At 45.1% G+C, this 13098-nt stretch overlaps 1 protein-coding gene across 1 annotated transcript in view; it reads left to right on the forward strand.

Moving 5' to 3' along the window:
• LOC147899600 (uncharacterized) overlaps positions 1-13098 on the forward strand; it is a 220419-nt gene that overhangs the window by 72803 nt on the left and 134518 nt on the right. The window contains exons 5-6 of the mRNA XM_087377757.1: positions 8947-9016; positions 9183-9274. Coding sequence (XP_087233883.1) covers positions 8947-9016; positions 9183-9274 — 162 coding nt within the window. The remainder of the gene's footprint in view (positions 1-8946; positions 9017-9182; positions 9275-13098) is intronic.

Here is a 13098-nt window from a genome sequence, read left to right on the forward strand (position 1 = left end):
TGGCTCTGAGAGGGCCGACCTGTTCGTGATTTGCAGTGGGACCTAGGGGAGTGGTTTTGGCCAGCTCAGGTAGGAGAGTCGGACAGAGTGGAGGCGGCGCCTTTCTTCTCTTAGATGTTGTGCATCGGTCGACGGATTCAGCTTGAGGCTGCAACCTGGACCCCGTCAAGGGAGAGACACTGGGTAGAGCAGGATGTTCCCAAGGAGGTCATCTCACGATTTTGGCCTCGTTTCTAGACCAGCCTGAGACCTTGTGGGATTTAGTCAGTTAGGTTTAGTTAGTTTGGCTCTAAGTTAGGTTAGTACTAACTAAGGTTAAAGGTTGGGTTAGGTTGGTCTAAGACAGTGTCCTAACAGTCCTAAAGGTCTTAGGCTAGAACTATACTAATTGCCCTAGGTGACTTAGGTTCCCCCCCCCCCCCCCCCAAAAAAAAAAAAAAAAAAAAAAACTTTTCAGCCTCTTTTTAGGGGCCTTTCACTGCCCATTTGGAGCCATTTTGGCTCCATTTCGAGGCTTCTTCGACGACCCTTCTTCCGAGCTAATAGCCAACAACTTACCACAGCCATGGCTATGCAGGATACGGCTCTTGTCCAGATGGGACAGCATATTGGTCAGCAGATCACATTTGCCATTGTTATGCAGGATAAGGGTAAGCAGCCCGCATCCCAGCACGGGGACCATTTAGACAGTCAGGATGTTTTGTCTGCTCCATGTAGGGGTTTTATGGCAGATGCCCGTCGTGCCTATGAGCATCAGTCTTCTGGACCATTGCATGTACCCCAGCTTGGGGATTATTTGGACATAGATGATGCATTTTCTATGCCACAGAGCACCTTCTTGCAAGATGTCAGGCCATCTTTTGGCTCTCATCTTTGTGCATCTATGCAGGCCGAGCCATCTCTTTTGGGCTGACCCGTTGGTGTGCATCCGGCTAGTGCTCCTTTCACCGCACCAGCGAGTATGCCTGGAGTTGGCTTGGGTTTATATGGCAGCCCACACCCCTGGGAGAGAGGTTAGTCCTCTTGTCAGCCCTTTGGTATGCCATCATTTCGGAGAGATGCATTTGGTAGAGAGACCCAGATTGGGGTTCATGCACCTATTGCTCCGCCAGCGAGCACATATAGCTAGACACAGCCAGTGCTTTAGATGGCAGTAGCTTCTACGCAGCACGGAATTGGTGGTGGGCAGCAAGCCACTTTTGATGACATGTTGGCAGATTATGTGGCCATCAAACTTAAGATGCCCTTCTCCAATTATGTGAACTTCAAGCGTGATGATGCCTGCACTTTTGGAGGTTACACACACAAGAATTATGCAGCCAAGGATATTAAGGACAAACTCACAGTGCATAAGTTTAAAGGGGACACTCGCACTCCCAATGTCTCCCAATGTTGGAGGAGTGGCTCACGAAGCTAGAAGATTATTTCCGCTTCTACCCCAAGTATGAGGAGAAGCGCATCGTTTTTGCAGGTATGCATATGCAGGACTATGCCCACACATGGTGGCGATACATGAGGGATTCGCCTCAGAGACCAACCACTTGGAGGGGTTTCAAAGAATTGATGGTCACTACGTTTGTATCTCCACTTGTATTGGATCAATACTTGGCTGAATTTTATGCCTTGTCACAGACCGGTACGGTCCAAGAGTACTTGCAGCGCTTTTGGAGGCTTTCCTTGTTTGTGCAAGAGGTATCTGAAAAGGGAAAGCTGCTGCGTTTCATCCATGGGTTAAGTTCTTCTCTCGCTGCAGATGTGAAGGCACATAACCCTCAAACAATTGAGTGGGCAGCTGAGCTTGCAGAAGTATTTGAGCCTAAATATGCTGGCAAGCACAGAAATGCCATGGGCAGCTCGCATGCTACGGGGTATGACGTTGAGTCGAAGCCTAAGTTTGCTGAGTGGACTCACAAGAAATCTGCAGCAGCACCATTTCCTCACTTTCCTACTGTCTCGGGTAGTAAGATGCCGTATGCCAGGCCTTACAGGTATCCTGATGCCAAGCCTAGAGGCAAGCCTACTGCTGGAATGAGCAGGCTGAGATTAAACAGCATACATGGGCAATAATGGACAGGTTAAGTTCTTCTCTCGCTGCAGATGTGAAGGCACATAACCCTCAAACAATTGAGTGGGCAGCTGAGCTTGCAGAAGTATTTGAGCCTAAATATGCTGGCAAGCACAAAAATGCCATGGGCAGCTCGCATGCTACGGGGTATGACGTTGAGTCGAAGCCTAAGTTTGCTGAGTGGACTCACAAGAAATCTGCAGCAGCACCATTTCCTCACTTTCCTACTGTCTCGGGTAGTAAGATGCCGTATGCCAGGCCTTACAGGTATCCTGATGCCAAGCCTAGAGGCAAGCCTACTGCTGGAAATGAGCAGGCTTGCTGAGATTAAACAGCATACATGGGCAATAATGGACAGCAGAAAGAAGGCCAACTTATGTTTTAAATGTGGTGAGAAATGGACTCCTGAGCACAAGAATGTGTGCAAGATGCGCAACAGTGGTACTCAGCATGATCATTGACCTCTCAGATGACGAGGAATTGTTTGATGCTCCAGGTTCTTTGGATATGTCTCAGGATGAGATGGCAAATACACATGATGCAGATGAGGCTCCTGACACTGGAGCCACGAAGGGCACTAACTTTCCTTTTGATCCTGGTGGTGCTACTGCACATGACACTCATGCTTCGCATTCGTATGAGATTCTGCCCATTGGTGGCATGAGAGGCTGTAGGCCCACACTCTTTTCTATGGAGCATCACAATGCGATGCCTTTTTATACACGTGAAGGTGCAGGTGGTAATGCTCCTGTGAACGAGGATGAGCTTTATTGGGATGCCCAGCCAACACTTTATACTATTTCCATGCATGCGTTGATGGGTGCCAAAAGTTCTGATACTATCAGAGTAATAGGGATGATTAATGGAAGTATTGTGCATGTGTTGGTGAACAGCGGTAGCACCCATAGTTTTGTTAACTGCAAGACCTTACAGAGGGTGGGACTGATTGCTATTGAGATAGACCATGGGCTGAGAGTAGAAGTGGCCAATGGAGAGCATATGAACAGTAGATCTTGTTGCCAAGATGCAAGGATTAAGTTCTCTGATGACTATACATTTGCAGGTGATCTCTTGGCACTTGACATGGGCCCAATAGATGTTGTCTTGGGCTGTGATTGGTTGCAATCACTGGGCAAAATCAGCATGGATTTCAATGCCTTAACACTCAGCTTTGTCCACAGGGATGGATCAGTTACATTGCATGGTATTGCAGCTTTTAAATTGCGGGTCATTTCAGCAAGGCAGTTGGCCAGAGAGCTCAAGAGGGGCAGCGCCATATATGCATTAAATGTGTCAGTAACTAAGGAGGGTGGCACTCCCCGTGTTGATGATTGTGATATGCAGAGATTGCTCTCAGAGTTTGCAGATGTGTTTGCTGATTTTCCATCACAGTTGCCTCCGAGAAGAGATGTAGATCATGCCATAGTCCTGGAACCTGGTAGTAAACCAATCAATAAGGCCCCATACCGACTCTCTAAGGTAGAACGGGAGGAAGTGGCAACTCGAATGAGAGACTTACTTCAGAAGAGTTTCATTACTCATAGCACTTCTCTTTTTGCATCCCTTGTGCTCCTGGTGAAGGAGGACGGTTCTTATCATATGTGCATTGACTACAAAGACTTGAATATGGTCACCATCAAGAACAGGTTTCGAATCCCCAGGATGGATGACCTATTGGATGAACTCAAGGGTGCTCAATTTTTCACTAAGATTGATTTGAGGTCTGGCTATCATCAGATTAGAATGAAAGCTGGGGATGAGAACAAGACATCCTTTCGCACAGAGAGGGGACTGTATGAGTTCAAGGTGATGCCTTTTGGATTGACTAATGCACCAGCTACCTTCCAGTCACTCATGAACACGATTTTGCAGCCTCTCCTTTTCAAATATGTGCTGGTATTTTTTGACGACATCCTCATTTACAGCAAGGATAAGCAGGAGCACATCAGACATGTCAAGCAAGTGCTGGAAATTTTGAGGTTGCATCAGCTTTATGCTAAAGCCAGCAAATGCACTTTTATGGCACAAGAGGTTGAGTATCTTGGTCACATTGTGAGCAAGGATGGCATTCAAGTGGATCCTGCAAAGGTGAAATGCATTGATGATTGGCCGCAGGCACGCAACCCTACTTAGTTGAGGGGGTTTCTAGGTCTTGCTTCCTTCTATAGGCGCTTTATTCACAAGTTTGCCAAGAGGGCAGCCCCTCTGACATACCTTTTGAAGAAGGATGCTTTTATGTGGTCTACAGATGCACAACGCAGCTTTGAAGACCTGAAATTCGCCCTCACTTATGCTCCTATGTTGGTATGCCCTGATTTTTCACGTACTTTCATTGTGGAGGCAGATGCCAGTGGCAAAGGCTTAGGGGTTGTGCTAAGGTAGGAACACAGGGTAATTGCTTTTGAGAGCAGGAAATTGGATGGCAAGGAACTGGATTATCATGTGTATGATCAAGAGATGTTGGCTATCCTCTATGCTTTCGAAAAAAAGCACCACTACCTGCACTGTAGCAAAATCAAGGTTCAGACAGATCATAGGACACTCATGTATTTCCTTACGTAGTCCAACTTGTCAATGAAGCAGAAGAGGTGGCTGGCTAAGGTTCAGTCTTATGATTTCAACATTGAGTATAGGAAAGGTAAAGAAAACGTGGTCGCAGATGCCTTATCTCGTATGTGGGTTTGCAGTTTGTCTGCCATTTCTACCATCTACCAGGAGTGGATTCATGGTATTCAGGAAGAATACATGCAGGATTCTAAGGCAGCTTTCATATTTGTGGAGTTACAGAAGCCATCGAGCCAGGGACATGCTGAATTTAAGCTGCATAATGGGTTGTTCTGGTGCAAGGACATAATTTATTTGGTGCCAGATTCGAAGTACCGACTGCTGGTCTTGCAGGAATTGCACTCATCTCCTATGGCAGGACATGTGGGTATTACTAAGACATATGAAAAGGTCAAACATAGCTTTATCTGGGATGGCTTGTGGCGGGATGTAGTTAAATTTGTCAGTGAATGTGTGGCCTACTAGCAGAATAAAGTGGACAGCCGGTTACCTGCGAGTCTCTTGCAGCCATTACCTATTCCAGAAGGCAAATGGACTCACATTGCTATGGATTTCATCACAGGGTTGCCTTCCACAGAGCGGGGATGGGATAGCATTTTTGTGGTGGTTGACAGAATGACAAAGCAGGCCCATTTCATACCCACTAAGACCCATTGTTCAGCATCACAGGTTGCTTGGTAGTTCATTGAGCATGTTCTTAAGCATCATGGCTTCCCTCGGGAAATTGTCAGCGACAGAGATGCATCACTTTTGGTAGGAGTTATGTACAGCAGTGGGTACTTCTCTTACACCTAGCACTGCTTACCATCCTGAGATAGATGGAAAGTCAGAAAGGGTGAACAAATGGCTGGAGGAGTATTTGAGGCATTTCTGTCATGACACACAGAAGTCTTGGGATAAGTGTTTGGCACTTGCTGAATTTCGTTACAACAGTACCAAGCACATCTCTATTGGCATGAGCCCGTTCGAGGCTATGTATGGATGCACAGTGGGTTTGCCATCTTTAGTTGCAAGCAAGCAAGAAATGACTTGGAGAGTATGGATGCCCCCTTCTGCAATTGGCTAAAAAGAATATGCAAGATGCCCAAGCCAAGCAAAAGAAGTATGCCGATAACACAGGAGGTATCTGTCTTTTGAAGAAGGGGATTATGTGCACTTATGCCTCCATAAGAACCGTTATGCCTCGCTGAAAGGTAACACCAACACGAAGCTTGCTCACAGGTATCACGGTCCCTACAGGATCATCCGCAAAGTTGGCGAGGTGGCGTATGAGTTGGAGCTACCCAGGACCTCCAGGATTCATAATGTTTTCCATGTGTCCTTGCTGAAGCCACATGTCGGACATCATATCCAAGTCCTTCCTGAGCTACCACCTATGGATGAGGAGGGCCCCATACTCTATGTTCCGGAGCGCATCATGGGTTTCAAGGATCACGTACTACGAAACAAAGTCTAGACCGAGTGTCTTATCAAGTGGCAGGGACTCTCTGAGGATGAGAACTCATGGCAGTCAGAGAGCATTGTCCAGGACAACCCCTATCTCCTACCGGGCTGATTATTATTTGCTGTTTGCTGCACCTATTTAACAGCCCGCATATGAAATTTTGAGGGCAAAATTCTATGGGAAGGGATGGCTGTAATGAAGGGGAAAAAGAGGCCAAGTTAGAGGCCCTTTAGGTGGAAAATGTGGAGGGACTATGTAAGTCTCCATCCACCCCCTACTATGTACCTTTTGATGTGACATCTAATCCTATCTACTCTCCCTCCTCCTTCTTGCTACTTGCTGCCTATGTTCACACAATCTCTCTCCTCTCTATCTCTCTATCCCCTCATCCTTCTCTCTCTTCCTCTCTCCTTCCCCTTCTCCTCTCTTCTCCTCACTTCCTACTGCTATTCTCTCCCCATCTCCAAATCTGCCCCTTCCCCCTTCTCTACACAGTGCAACATTCCATAGCGACCTTTCTTCATATTTGGCTTATTAGTTCTAACCTGCTAGCTCCAAAGGACACCTGGCAAGAGAGAAAATGAGCCAAGTCTGTCCTAGCAGCTCCAAAGGAGTCCTGGTAGGGTAGAGGCCAGCAAAACAGCCAACTCTGGCTATTCCTGGCTTATAGAAAGACTCTGTAACCTTGAGTGAGCATTGCCAAGTTTTTTGTGCCCAAGTAGCTCCATAAGCAATGGGCGATGTCTATGGTCCCTGCCGTACATAGTGGCATGTACCATCCCTCCTCATTTGCTTTAGCCATGGACCTATGGGGGACCTCCATGGTTCCTACCAACTAGACTTTTATATGATCTTTCTTCTAGAAAGGGTAGAAGATTGATGTGTTTCCCCTTAATAGTTTTTAGTCACGGTCTGAGCTTCTACCTCTTGCCTGCTTCTATCTCTTGCCTTTCATTAGTAATCTGTAAGAGGGGGATGATTTTCACGAAGTATGTGATAAATATTCAATTTTCATCTTTTGGATGGTTGGTCGAAGGCTGGTCCACAATTGAGACCAAAACCTTGTAAGTACCTCATGCAGAACAACCTGCTGGTGCAGCCAGTGTCTCTCTCACAAGTTAGTTCGATGGGAGGCAGCTAGCTGTAGACGTTTGCCAATGTGGGTGGTGTATGAAAAAAATCTGCACTGTCCTCTCGGATATCCTTGTAGGGGCTGCCCAAAACCACTCTCTTGGGTCCCACTATAGCTCTCTCAAGGGGGGTCCCTCCTAACGCTAGAGACTCCAATGGGCGTACTTCTCCCTGTGTAGTCTGGAGTCAATGGCCAAGTGCTTCTCTAGTTGTCCTGCTACTTTGATCCTTTGCCATTGCGAGCAGTCCAAAACTTGGTTGATTATGAGGCACACTCGGAAGTATAGATGGCTTCAAATGAATGGCCCCTCCCAAGCCTGTACTGAAGAAGACAAGGGCATGCCACCAAAGACCCATCTTTGCACCATTTGTAGTGATAAGCTATGAAACACACCTTGAGGGGGACTTTGTTGTAGAGAGTTGTGCCTATGTAGCGGGCCTTAATGACATCTGTATCTCCTCCTCTAAGTCTTCTTGTCAACCCTTTGGGATGGTTGCCTTGATCTCCTCAATCTTGCATCTTGCCCTCTCAAATGTGCCAACGCTCTTAAGATGCTGCCTAGAGGGCAGCATCAAATCTTGGAGCTTTGGCTCATGACTCACTCCCCATCCACCTGGTTGTTTGGGAGATCATGTCTATGGAAAAAGCATGCCACCCTTTTGTTAGCCAAGCTGCCATTCCCTATATGATTACCTGTCGAACCTGCCACATCCTTGCGACAATTCTGAGGGAGTATTGCCAAATCCTTTGGGACGTTGGTCAACACCACAGATAGTGTGCAACGTCTCCAGATCAGCTACTGCAAAACAGTGACATGTATCATCTCTCCTCATTCGCACGAGCCATGGATCAATAGGGAGGTCTCCACAGCCAATAACCAAAAGAAGTAGGAGATCTTCCTCGATGGAGATTGTTCCACAGGCATGAACAGAATTTGCTAAGGACCTCGTGTGGCACCCAATGCTGTAATCAATGCTTCTCTTGAGACAGGCTCCAAGTTGCAAGCAACATAAATGCATGTACGAAAGGTTTCATTGCCAAAGCGTACACAAGTGACACATATCACAAAGTTCCATCATATTCTTAATCCATATTTCAGGGCTGGGCAAACACATGATGCCATCCTCATGTATAGTATTCCAAGAGAACAAATTTCAGAAGAAAAGCACGTTTTAGTCGTGCTTTTTTCCTGGATAAGTTATTCTCCTGCTCATGTTATAGCCTCACAGCAAGGCCTTCTCTCTCAATCTCAAGCCATTCCTGGACATGTGCAGCCTGTAGCAAGCTTTGATATTTTCTTTGGGCTACCTCATGTCACGTGGAAGCCCAGGCCTCCCTTTTGCTGATTTCATTGAGACTCGGAAGGCAAAAGTTGTTCCAAAGCATAATGTGTGGATTCCCAGAAAATATTATAGTGCCCAAGGTGCTAGATTCACTTACTTTAACCAGCCATTTTTAAAGTTTATGATTTCAGATGTTTATTTTAGGTTATGGAAGGCTCCCTTTTTGCACTTATAAAGCATTTTTTCTTCTAAAAGGTTCTTAATTGGACGATGACGTCTACATAGATTCCCAAGTGACAGTTAGCACTACTGATTCTCGCAAAAGTGTATCGATAAATTTCATACATAAAAGAGAGAGGTAGAGGCTGGTTTAACTATGTGAAATTCATTATTAAATGCTCTTCAATATCTGAGATTCACAAGTAAGAAATCTATGACATATACCAGCTTTTTGCAGGAAGAACTTTCTGCAAAAAATCAAGAGATTGAGCGATTGTCCTGCTTGATAGAGACTTCTTCCAAAGTCTGTAAGATTTCAAACCTGCATGTTCCACAAAACTTTCAACAAAAGCAAGTGGAATTTAAAGAACCACAACTTTGTATGCAAAGAGCCTGAGTGTGCAGTCTGAAAAGAATGCATTGAATGCTTATTTGAAAGACATCTGACTGAGTTCCATTTCTCAATGTTCTCAGTACAAACAGGAAAATGGGACAGTGAAGACAGGACTGAGACTGACCCTCAGAAGGAAACTTCAGCCAACGCCCATTCTATGACCACCCAGGAGGTATCATATCATCTTTCCAGGATTAAATTTAAGTCAAATGGATGTACATGCCGCGAAGAATGCACATTTTTCCCTCAGAAAAAGTGAATATTTATTTCTCAGGAAACTTAAAACATAGGGATGAGCAAGCCTCAAAGAGCTTGTTTCAGGACCTATTGTATACATCATGGGTGTAGGCCATCTTTTGGTGGTTCTAGTGATGCCCTATAGGCCATTGTATGTGCCTTGTAGGCATAAGTGTAGGCACTTATTGTGTTAGTGCCTTCTATGCCACATAGGACACTTAGTCCTATGTCACACCTAGGACACTTAGTCCTAGGCCTAGATACAAGTACTTTGTACTTGTTTAGGAACATTATCTATCAATCTAAGTTGACGTGACTTCTTCTTCGACTCGTCGTGTACTGCACACTCTCTCTCTCTCTTCGTTTAGCCTCCACAGTGGTATCAGAGCAGGTATTGCTCTAGCCTTCCAGCTCTCCTCAGCCCCGAGTACTCCATTGCTCATTGGAGAGTTTTCTGCCCTGCTGGTCGACACACTCCCAGATCTGGTTCGAGGCCCTTCATCGCTATTTGCTCCGTCGTACCTTCAGTAAGATGATAAGTTGGATGGCACCAACTATTCGATGTGGTCTTATCTCATGAAACATATTCTTGTTGCAAAGCATTTGTGGAATATTGTTTCTGGGGCTGATCTGAGGCCAGCCAATCCTTCAGTGGTTGTTTCTACTGCTGCACCTTCTGCAGGTGGTACTTCTCCTGATGCCTCTTCCTCTAGCACTCCTGCAGCTGCTCTTCCAACTCAAGAACAGTCTAGATGGGATGCAAGAGATGCAAATGCACATTCATGCATTGCTTTATCATGCAAGAGAATCATTATTCCACACATCCGTTCTTGTAGGACAGCAAAGGATGCTTGGGATAAATTGGCTTCTCTATATCAGATTCGCAATGAAGCTCTTGTTGCATATTTGAGAAGGCAATTACAGGAAGTGAGTATGAATGAAGGTGAGTCAATGGATGCATATTTGACAAAGGTCAAGGACCTCATGGAACAGCTTGCCAACATTGATGAGGTGGTGTCAAATCCACAGCTTGTCAGTACTACATTGAATGGACTACCAGATACATATCAAGGGTTTGCTACAACCCTTCGATTAGTGGCCATGGGTAATCCAGACCACTATTCTTTTGATCAGCTTGTTACTTTGCTTTTGCAGGAAGAGCAAAGTAGAGCTAACAGACAAGCCATTATTCCTAATCATGCATTTGCTTCACAGCAAACAGAAAGAGGCAAGGTTTCCAAGTCTATGAACAAGCCAAAATCTGCGCATAGCAGCTGCAATTCCTCTACACATAGCAGCTGTAATTCCTCCCATGCATCTAAAAATACAGCAGATAAAGGAAAGAAGAAAAGATGCAACTATTGTCGCAAGCCTGGACATGACATTTCAGACTGCAGGAAGCGCATTGCTTCGGAGAAAAAGAAAGTAGGATTGACAGTTAATGCCTCACATGCCATTGAATCCCATGAGCCAGCAGATGCTTCACATGCACATGCTCTTTAGGATGATTGGGCATGGGCTGTACATTGCTCATTTGATCCCTCCAAAGCTGATGCACTTTTTACTGCTAATGATGCTCAGTCCTGGTACTTTGATAGTGGTGCTTCCAAGCATGTCACATCTTGCAGACAGTTGTTTCACTCTTTAGCTGATGCACCTCGTGGGGGGACTGTTACATGTGCCAATAATGCTTCATATGCTGTAAAAGGAGTTGGAGATGTGTAGTTCACATCCATTTCCAGCCATCCTGTCACTTTGACAAATGTTCTTTTTGTGCCTGGAATTGAAGTCAACTTGATTTCAATTTCAGCAATTGCTACTTCAGGTTTCAGAGTAATTTTTGATGGCTACAGATGCCTAGTATATGATCTTCGTGATGACAATGCCATAGTTCTCACTGGCACCTTGCAAAAAGGGCTTTATCACCTTGATCATCATTCAGCTGCACTTTCTACTGAAGCATTAGCTATTTCAGATTCACAGCTTGCTGAAACTCATCTTTGGCATGAGAGAATGGGCCATCTCAATTATAGAGCTCTTGCAAAGCTACATTCACAGCAGATGGCAAATGATGTACCTCACACTCACACAGTTTCTAAACATGTGTGTGAGGGTTGTCTTTTAGGTAAGATGCATCGATTTCCTTTTCAAAAGAATTGTCCAAAACTCTCACAAAGGAAATTGCAGCTAGTACACAGCGATGTCTGTGGCCCAATGAGGACAAATGCCATTGGAGGATACAAGTATTTCATGACTCTCATTGATGATTTCACAAGGTATTGCTGGGTATATCCTTTAAAGGCCAAATCTGAAGTTTTCTTATGCTTTCAGAGATGGCTGAATATGGTTGAGAATGAATCAGGATGCAAGCTTGTCACCCTCAACACAGATAGGGGGGGTGAGTATATGTCAAAGGAGTTTGATGCATTTCTATCCTCACGGGGCATTTTTCACTCATGCACTACTCCTTACACTCCTCAGCAGAATCCTGTTTCTGAAAGGAAAAACAGGTCCACAATGGAGATGGCCAGATGCATGCTTAAGGCCAAGTCTTTGCCCAATAAATTTTGGCTTGATGCAGTAATGTGTGCCAACTATGTGCCGAATAGATCACCTACACGGGCATTAAAGACTATTACACCTTATGAAGAATGGAAAGGCAGGAAGCCTTCACTTTCACACATGAAAGTTTTTGGGTCTCTTGCATATGTTCATGTACCATCTCAGCTGAGACATAAGCTTGATGACAAGGCAATCAAATGCATATTCATTGGTTACAGCCAGGAGAGCAGAGGGTATCGGTTATATCAACCAAATACTGGGAAGATTATTGTCAGTAGAGATGTGATCTTTGCTGAACATTCAGCTTCTCCTCTTGTGGACTGCAAAGCAAAGCCAGATATTGACATGTTTGATGCCTTTGAATCTTGGTTACCTCTACCATCATCAGAAGAGGATTTTGAGCGGCAACATGCGCCTTCTGCAGGCCCTCCACAAAGCAATAATCAGCCTCAACCTCATGCTGATTTGCAGGTTTCTCTTCCGGCACAAAATGGTCCCATTACTCATGATGCAGTCATTGAAGAAAGAGCTGTTAATAGACAGCAAAGGCAAGTTCCCAGATGGCTTCTTGATACATTGAGGGACAGCAAACAAGATCAGCCTTTTGCTGCCCGGACAAGATCGGGGAATAGACAGCATGGTCACTTTCTTGAGTTTGCACTCCTTGCTACAGCTTGCAATGAAGAGCCTTTGTGCCATAAGATGCTTTTGACAGCAAAGAGTGGATGGATGCAATGAAAGCTGAGTTACAATCTATTGCCAAAAATGACACCTGGGAATTAGTAGATCTCCCACCTGGCAAGCATGCCATTGGAACGCGATGGGTCTACAAATTAAAAAGGAAATCTGATGGCAGCATAGATCGATACAAAGCTCGTCTTGTTGCAAAAGGGTATGCCCAACAACAAGGCATTGACTTTGAGGAGACGTTTGCTAACACACCAGGATTACTACCATTCGATGTGTCATTGCCATTGCAGCCCATCATCATTGGCAAGTGCACCAACTTGACATCAATACTGCCTTTCTTCATGGGGATCTGCAGGAAGAAGTCTATATCACACAACCTCCTGGTTTTTTTTTTTCATGAAAAAGACTTCTATTAAGTAAGAACAAAAACCCGCGAGAGCAAGCTCAAAGCGGAATACATCATGAAATCATGAGGATAATAAAGAACCCCCTCAGAGTGAGGTGGAA

This window comes from Dipteris shenzhenensis, chromosome 8, assembly GCF_047967505.1.
Source record: "Dipteris shenzhenensis isolate YYH24624 ecotype China chromosome 8, Dip_SZ_1.0, whole genome shotgun sequence".
In the NCBI taxonomy this organism is placed as follows: domain Eukaryota; kingdom Viridiplantae; phylum Streptophyta; class Polypodiopsida; order Gleicheniales; family Dipteridaceae; genus Dipteris; species Dipteris shenzhenensis.